At 49.1% G+C, this 9286-nt stretch overlaps 1 protein-coding gene across 1 annotated transcript; it reads left to right on the top strand.

The window, feature by feature from the left end:
* The first annotated feature begins 4052 nt into the window (after window positions 1-4052).
* LOC124667786 (glutathione S-transferase U8-like) lies at window positions 4053-4948 on the top strand. Its single transcript, XM_047205029.1, has 2 exons — window positions 4053-4370; window positions 4460-4948. Exons 1-2 carry the CDS (start codon window positions 4053-4055, stop codon window positions 4832-4834), a joined length of 693 nt encoding a protein of 230 aa, XP_047060985.1. The 3' UTR covers window positions 4835-4948.
* The last annotated feature ends 4338 nt before the right edge of the window (window positions 4949-9286 follow it).

Here is a 9286-nt window from a genome sequence, read left to right as displayed (position 1 = left end):
GGGATGAATCGGCAAGGTCAGTAGGAGAGGTGAATCGGCTCAATTAAAACTCAGAAGAAATCGGCAAAATCAAAGTGGGGAACAGTTCTTCATTGATAGGCGGGATTTCTTACATAAAGAGCTAATTGCTCTCAAAAGGAAATACTAGGGGATACATTGCCCCATCTACTACTACCGACCCTATGCTAGAGGTCCTATCTACGGGCCGTCACTGCCCTCATCGTCATCCTCAGAGCTCCCATCGGCATCGCTGCCGATGGGCTCCTCGTCGCTACTCCCGTAGCCCTCCACGGGGGCTTCATCCCCGTCTTCGTCGTCGGCTTCTTCGTCGTCGTCCCACCACATGCGGAGGCGCTTCGGCTGGTGGGTAGCCTTCGAGGGAGTCGTCGTCGTCGTCGTCCTCCTCCTCCTCTTCCTCCTCCACCACCCCCTCGGAGGAGGTGAAGTCGTCCCGGGAGAAGCGATCGTCATCGCTCTCCTCCTCCGATTCCCCGTCGGCGAGAAACGGAGGTCGCTCTCCCCGTCCGTCGAGGACTGGTCGGTCCTCGGACCGGATGGAGAAGTCATGGTCCGACTCCTCCCCGGCCGCAATGGCGCGACGGGTGTTGGCCGCATGGACCGCCGCCGGGTTGTGCTCCGGCGTCGGCTCGCGGGACATGGAGGACCGGCTGGAAGGATCCGATAGGGCGAGAGGAGGAAGAAGACATGATGGCGCGAGGAGGTTTTGGGACTGCTAATGCGAGGGGGATGCGAGAGCAGAAGCTGTTCATAGCGGTTAAATAAAAGGGGATATGGTGAAAATTCAATGCCACGGCGAGTTTCCGAGGAAGTGGTGTTTGAAAGAAAGAGAAAAGACTGCCAAGTCACGCGGAGAAGTTGAGAAGGCAAGTCATCATCATGAGGGATCTTGCGACGGTTACGCCACGACATGACCCGACGAAGGAAAGCGAGTGATTTTGGAATTACCAATTCCAAAACCAGGGGGGCATGTGTTATCACCAGAATTTGACCGAGTCAAAGGTGGGCCGCAATCAAGATGGGCTTAAAGGAAGTATACATGGAGGATTACGTGAATCGGCTCGTTATACCAAGTTGGGTTTAATTGCCCTTGTATACGTAAAATATTAGATCGCATCTTAGTTTAGAAAGTAGAATCTTACTCGTGCACGGTTTGGTGCACGCCCACATTAGAAAGTCCGTCTGGACTATAAATATGTACCTAGGGTTTATGGAATAAACAACAACTCACGTTCAACCCCAAACAAACCAATCTCGGCGCATCGCCAACTCCTTCGTCTCGAGGGTTTCTATCGGGTAAGCGACATGCTTGCCTAGATCGCATCTTGCGATCTAGGCAGCACAAGCCCACGTTGTTCATGCGTTGCTCGTCTTCGAAGCGCTTTTGATGGCGAGCAACGTAGTTATCATTAGATGTGTTAGGGTTAGCATTGTTCTTCGTTTAAGCATGCTTACGTAGTGCAACCCTTGCATATCTAGCCGCCCTCACGCCTATCTCAGGTGTGGGGGCGGCACCCCGCTTGATCATTATTTAGTAGATCTGATCCGTTACGATTGCTCCTTGTTCTACAAGGATTAGTTTAATATCTGCAATAGTTAGGCCTTACAAAGGGGGGGGGAGGATCCAGTGGCACGTAGGGTGGCGTTCGCAAGTCCTAAACGGGATGTTCTGAGGATCAACTTCATGTTGGTTTTTAGGCCTTGTTTAGGATCGGCTTACGAGCACCGTGCGTGGCCGCGAGGCCCAACCTGGAGTAGGATGATCCGATTATGCGGTGAAAACCCTAAATCGTCGTAGATCTAATTAGCTTTATCTTGATCAAGCGGGACCACCAAGTATTCGTGCACCCCGTACGAATCATGGGTGGATCGGCTCTTTGAGCCGATTCACGGAGATAACTTCGAGAGCCGATCGAGGCTCGTATTTAACGTTTACATGTATGCCCCTGCGAGGAAACTAAGCGAGGCATCCCCATCACCTTCCCGGCCGGTATAGGTCGGGTGGCACGCCCTTGCACCTCGCATCGCCGCGTGTGACCAGAAGAGCATTGCGGGCCGTCGCTCGGAGGGGTCTCAGCCAGCCGCAGCTCTAGGCTCTTCCCGGCTCTACGGTGTTGACAAGGCCGCTGCCCGCCGGTGGGTTTTGGCAGTCAACACCTCGATGGATGGGTAACCGCGCCGCCGACGTGCTCCACGCAGCGCCGCTGTCGCCCGACCTCCTCTTCCACCTCGCGAGAGCGCCGACCTCCGCCTTCACCTCGACGCCGGCCGCCTCTCGCCAGGGGCACCCTCTAGCGCCGGTGTCGAGGGTACTCCTCGCCAATGCCCTCCGATAGCGCCGACCTCCGCCTTCACCTCCGCCTCCACCTCGCCGGCCGACGCTCGAAATCCACCCGCGCCGGAGACCTCCACTTCCACCTCGCCAGCCGCTCAAAATCCACGCGCGCCATTGTGCTTCCGGTTGTTGCTAGTTGGCGCCGTCACGGCCGCGAGCTTCGTGCGTGTTCGCCGCGAGGCCTGGCCGCCGGTGCGGCGATAGCAGGATGACGTTGCGTCAAGCGCCAGTCATTGGTGCAACGGCGCGATGGGGAAAACTGCAAAGGCTGGCCGCTAGAGCTGCAAAGGCTGGTATCGGCGGCTGCAAAGGCCACTCGTGAGTGCTGCTGGCGGAGGTGACGATGCTTCCGGTGAAGCGGTGCTGCCATAGGTGGATGACGGTGCTTCTACCGGTGCGCGGCGGTGCTACCAGCCATGGCCGGTGGTGCTGCCATAGGCGGACGACGACGCATCCACCGGTGCGCGGTGGTGCTACCAGCCATGGTCGGCGGTGCTGCTATGGTCTAGTGGAGATGCTTCCATAGGTGGGTGCCGGTGCTACCATGGGTGTACGATGGTGCTAGGAGCAGGCAGTGGTGATGGTGGTGATGCTACCAACGACAGGAGTCCTTGCTGCAAAGTACGAAGTAGGCAATAATGTAATTTTGTGGCTTCTACTGTTCTCCGGTTTTGCTAATTTAGTATAATTTGGGCTGCATTACTTCATTTGTTGGGCTGCATCCTTTGTGTGACTGTGCTTCCTTAGTTTTATTTTGTCCTGCATTACTACATTTTTTTAGCTTCACTACTATGAAATTTGGGCTGCATTGCAGCAAGACAATTTGTATCTCCGGCGAGGTCTCCCGCGAGTAGTGTACGATGCTACAGTAGTATTTTTTTGTGCTGCAAATGTTCTTGTTGTTTTGCTACTTTAGTACAAAATTGTTGCTTCAAACACTCGGCGAGGTCTCCGGCGAGGTCGGTTTAGCTTCAATAGCACAAAGTTTTTGCTCCGGCGAGTCTCCGGCGGGTCTCCGGCGAGTCTCCGGCGGGTCTCCGGCGAGCCCTGTGTCCAATAGGTCATTTTCTTTCTTTTTTATTCGAACCGTTTTTGTGCTTCAATGAAGCAAAAGTGGAGCTTTTTGTCGCTGCGACCAAGCAATATCCGGTTTTGAGGTGAAAATGGACACGTGGCAGCTGGGGAAGCCGGAGGCTGGAATCGTTCCGTGCCTCCGGAGGATTGTCAGCGTCATCCATTCCGTAAAGTGCAGTCCGTATGTGTAGCATTACTGATTAAAATTTGTGTTTAAACAGAACAAACTGTGAAGCTAGATTCGCACTCTTTTATGAGATTAATTTTCTACAGTAGCTGTAACCAGAAGTCTCACTGCTTCCGAGCTTCTCCACTAAAAGAAATATCGATCTGTGTATCGAATCAGGTTGAAGTCAAGATAAGGTTGTTTAACAACTGAATTAGACAGTTTTGAGAGCCTGCATTAAGTCACCTCTTTCTTCCATACAGATAATACGATTCGACTCTCTGATCGAAGGAAAAAATAAACTTGAAAGCTCAATCTTCCACGAGAAGCATTAGCAACGAAACATTTACCACCGTCCACCTACTTAAATTGTGATCGAGAGCGAAGACACTCAGACTCGCGAATCGCCATACACTAGTGAAGAGTGAAGACTGAAGAGACCGTTCAGACGCAATCAGGATGAGTGAGGCGCCGGTGAAGCTCATCAGCTCGTTCGGCAGCACGTTCAGCCACCGCGCGGAGGTGGCCCTACGGCTAAAGCGAGTGCCGTACGATCTCGTCCTCGAAGACCTTCCAAACAAGAGTGAGCTGCTGCTGAAGCACAACCCCGTCCACAAGAAGGTCCCTGTTCTCCTCCACGGTGACCGGCCGGCCATCTGCGAGTCGCTCGTCATCGTTGAGTACATTGATGAATGTTTTGCCGGGCCGCCACTACTGCCCGCCGACCCCCATGGCCGCGCCACCGTCCGTTTCTGGGCTCAGTTCATCGATGAAAAGGTACCTAGCTAGACGATAACTCGGAATACTGATCTGAGCGAGCAACTTGCGATAGTAAGTTGTGACTTTACTTGAGAGCACTTTTGCAGTGCATGAAGTCTCTGTGGGCGGCGCTGTGGATGGAACCCGGCGAGGGCCAGAGGAAGTCCATGGTGGAGGCGAAGGGGAGCCTGGCGTTGTTGCAGGATCACCTCGGGGACACGAGATTCTTCGGAGGCGACTCCGTTGGCCTCGTCGACATAGCCGCCAGTGGGCTGGCGCACTGGCTCGGGGTCATGGAGGAGATCTCCGGGGTGACCGCGGTCACCGACGAGGAGTTTCCAGCCCTTCGCCGCTGGGCTACACGGTATGCAGACCATGACGACGTGAAGGGGTGCCTTCCAAAGAGGAACGAGCTCGTCGCCATGTTCTCTGCATTCAAGGAGATGTTCCGAGCAATGGCAATGGCAACTCCGCAACATTGAAGTCATCCGGTCGATCTTAATTATCTGCTTTTTTGTACTAGTAATTCAGGCATGTCTGTGAGATTGATGAAATCAAATGGCATAAAATTACTCTTTACTTATTTATGCATTGTACTTGCTAACTGGCATCCGGGTGAAGGATATATATATATATCTATCAACGTGGAGCTTTATTTCTTCGCTACTTTCATCACTTCTGCTCGGGCGCTCCTCCCCCGGAAAAATTCTGGGCACGTTAAACACAACAACAGTGGAGATCTTTCCTTACCTGTTCGTAAGCGGGGGCACGATCATAATTTCAGTGTATTTCCACCGTCCGTACAATCCTATACATGCCCGTATGACCCGCGTTGTGTTGTACCTCGTTTTTGTCCGTATCTACGATCACGTGCGTGTACCGAAATAGAACGATTCTATAAAAGGTCATTGGCGTCGGCGATGGCGGAGACGACCGACGCACGTAGCGATTTCGTCCTCCAGCGGTAGATCCCAGCCGAGGAAGAACCCTACCACCCACCACGTTGGTCGACGCGCTGCCACTAGGGTTTCAAAACAAGGCATACACGACGTGGGACGGTATTTAGGCGGATGAGATTGTTAACTGGTCATATGATCTCTTTTTTTGTTACTCGATGTACACATACCATATCAATATACTACACGGGTATACATGGGCTTGATACGGGTTTCGGCGAACTTAACACAGATAAAAAAACAACTAGAACCCTTCAACTTCATTTTAGGGGGAATCACCGGAGCAGGGACCTACTTCCATAGCCACAAAAGATAACATGAAGAGAAGAAAATGGGAAGGAAACATAAAATGCCTATGATAAGGATGAGAATATCCATCTTTTTTCTTTACCTGTACAACAGCAAAATACATTTGGAATTGTGATCGATTGGTGCTGCTAACAGACCTGCCTCTTTTTCTAAGTTTTTTTGGTGGTTTCCTCGTTTCCTACTTGCCAGTTGCAACGTCCAGGTTGCAGGCATTGCAGCCATCTGCTGGGCAAATTAGAAACAACTCAACAAAGCCTGTTTTGATGGAAAATTGATCAAATCACTATTGAACTAATTTGTTACTCTGTTGTGTTTATGAAATATTGGGCTGATTTAAATAATTCTGCAGATCAAGAAATGTTTAGAAGGGGAGCTGATGATTTGGTGGCTATGGCTTTTGCTGCTCGGGAGGCGAATTCATCAGGCTCCAATTTGATCCATGCTGATGCACCTAACTCTAATATTGATGGTAAGAATCGCACGACGTGACGACAATGTCTGATGTTCAACAAGGTGGTGGCTGATGATGACCGATGGATTTGGAAGTTGCCTTTTGCTATTGAAGTATGATAGTTACCCTTATCTCTGGGCATAGTCTCCCGCCTTGTCTTATGAGGGGGTTGTTCTTTCCGTACCTTGTACTTGAAAACCTCCAGCTTTGTGCTTTTGACCCAGAACTCTGCTGAGCCTAGTTCCCCCTCTGACCCTAGTAGTAGGCAGCCTTTATTTCATTTTTCGCATGGATGATTGTTGTAGTCATTTCCGTTATATTTACATAATGGAAAATCAATCCCACTGGGCCTTGTTTTGAATCTAGCGTTTTAGTGGGGATTAGTGGGGATGACATACTCTAGAGTATTGGGTGGATCACTTCTTAGTCACCCAATCACCACAAACCCCATCCCCAATCCACTAGGTAGGAGTAGAGTATTGGGGATTGAAAAAATTACACTAAAATTTGGGAAAAAGTGGGGATAAGTGGGGATGAGTGGGGATTAAACTCTCTCATACTCTATCACCAAACATGTAGTGGGATAAGTGGAAATTTAAAAGTTTGGAGCGGATTATCCCCGCTAATCCCCACGAAAACTCTAGTACCAAACAAGGCCTCGGTGGGTTCGCGTCTAAAAAAAAGTCTTCGCTACTTGTTGTATTCCAAACACATGTAAACGCCGAATACGACTGTTACATCTTTTTCTTTGGGAATTTCCCAATGGCGTTGTTAGCTTTAAAAGGAAAATGATTAGAGACCTTTTACAATAGGAACCGAGAAATATGGGCCAGTCCAGCCAGCAGTATACCCGATCAGGGACGGATCAAGGAATATTATTTGGAGGGGGACAATTTAACACAATTTTGCTTGGAGGGCCAAATAGAAAAATATACGAAAATTTAGGAATCAATTTACATATATTTTAAGGGGGTTTCCAGCAAAATTTCAAGCATAGGGGCATGGCCCCAGCTGGCACCCCTAGCTCCGCCCCTGCTTTGCTTCCGATGGTCTACCCCTAGCTCCGCCCCTGCTTCCGAGATGGTCTGGATGGTCTGGATTGATCAATACTAGTGACCGGAAGAAGTACTAGGAAAAGCAAATATGGTAGGTGATTAAAAACAAATCCGGCACTGCATTAAACAGAATATCACACTATGGCACATTTTTAGGAGCGAAATTGTTTCACTTTGTCATCCAAAACAGTTCGACCTTCATCCAAGCTCCACGGTTCATGGCTGCAGGTTGCAGCAGCGGTGCCGCGGTGACTAAGTGCCGCAGTGCGTCGTTGCCGGAGACAGAAGCGGCAACAAGGGAGGACAACATGTCAACATGGTAGGACGTTGCAGCATGGGCGCTGGTGACCAAGTGGCACCAGCGAAGAACGTCATGGTTGCAGCCTAGGCGCAAGCGGCCATTTCGAAGCAGCGGGGCGGGCGCCAGCCACCAACTTGCTGTGGAGGGTATGCCTGTTAGTTCAGCCCTGTTACGAACTTACGATGCATGTGTTAGACTTACATGTCTAATAGTGTTCATGCATTTGGAAAATTTATATAGGTTGATCATAACACAAAGATGCATGCCAATAATGTATAGCTACTTTCCCAAGGCGTCCTAATCCTGTTATGCACCGGCAATATACATGCATCCACTATACGTGAAACTAGTAACATATGTATGTACTAGTCTAAGTTAGCCTCCACTATGACTAGAATTATGCCTAGGCTCTTAACCTCGTTATTTCTAGGATCCACGATTGTAGAGCCGGTGTGGCGGTGGTATTTTTTCTTACTGGTGTTTGGTTCTACTACAAAGAACGCTTTCTTTCCAATAAAGGCTACAGGTAACACTTTTGTACCTTGGTTCCTAATTACCATTGCATGTATCTTGAAAAAATACATAGATGATGTCTCCAACACCCAAACTGTTCCTATGCACTATGATAGCGGAACCATTTTTCCTCGAACACAAACTCCATGCAAATGATTAAGTCCCAATGCCTTCCATGTCTAAGCAATCCGTATGTAATCCCCATTCTCACGATGTATTTATGTTGTGGATCCATCACCTGTACATGGATTAGAATTGAGAGGTTTTCAACTTAAGGACCTAGAGGTATCTGGGTATTGTTTGGGTATTGCGAGGTGTGACGCCACCTCACTCCAATTGGCTTTTGATCTTCTTGTGAGACGCACTGCAACACATGTTTTTATTTATAGTCAACTATCTGAGTGGCCCGCCGTGTTGTGCATAGCCGACACAGTTAATATATAGGTGCCAGTGAAGATGAATTAAGTTCATTTTCCCTACTCCACTATTTACTTCCAGTTCAAGCTGATTTTTATTGCTGCTATCTGGAAATTAATCATCCCACGCAGAATTCATTTATTCATCTAGCGTCTAAGAAGCAGAGATAACAGTAGTTGTCTAATGCAACCGGCCTGCAGGATTAAAAATATGTATTTTCGCGTCACAGTTGGAGGAGAGAGACAGGAGACGAGAGAATGTAAGTGGGCTCTCAGGCATGCTCACTTAGTGGGGAGTAACCTAGTACTCAAGTAACATACGCCATGTTAGCTCCGTCTAGGCTACTACCTTCATAGCGGGTAGTAACTATACATGCGTGCACATGCATCGTGGTCATTTATTACGTTGTAGACTCATTTCGCTCTTGAGAGTGTATGATGTTATGATAACATAGCTAGTTACCACCTCCCACTCTTTTTCTTCATTTATTCAAGCATGCCATGTCACCAAAATGCCTTGAGATGTGTGATGCTACTACCACGTTACTCCCACTACGAACAATCTTATCCAAGAAGTCTAGTCTCTTAACGACGCCGCTCCTAGCGCAAGCCGTGTGAATCAAAGGCGGGTCCTCCACTGAGAAGGAGTACATCTGCATAGCTCAACTATCGTACTTGTGCGCTTACGCTGTCGGCTATAGTATTTGACACGACATCTTCCTGTATACCAGCAACCGGCTATACGGTCGGCGTTTCTCTAACGAGAACAATACTATGACTAGGAACAATCTAATGAGGAGAATGTATAGAACGTGCCATAAATGTGTTGTGTGTGTTGAGCATTAATGTGTAGGCAGCTCCTTCTCTTGCAAAACTCTGAGAATAGTTAAACCCATTTGGAATGATAGCAGCTTCCTTCTTTTTGCAAAACTC

This window comes from Lolium rigidum, chromosome 6, assembly GCF_022539505.1.
Source record: "Lolium rigidum isolate FL_2022 chromosome 6, APGP_CSIRO_Lrig_0.1, whole genome shotgun sequence".
In the NCBI taxonomy this organism is placed as follows: Eukaryota; Viridiplantae; Streptophyta; class Magnoliopsida; order Poales; family Poaceae; genus Lolium; species Lolium rigidum.
This window is presented reverse-complemented; position numbering and strand designations above follow the sequence as displayed.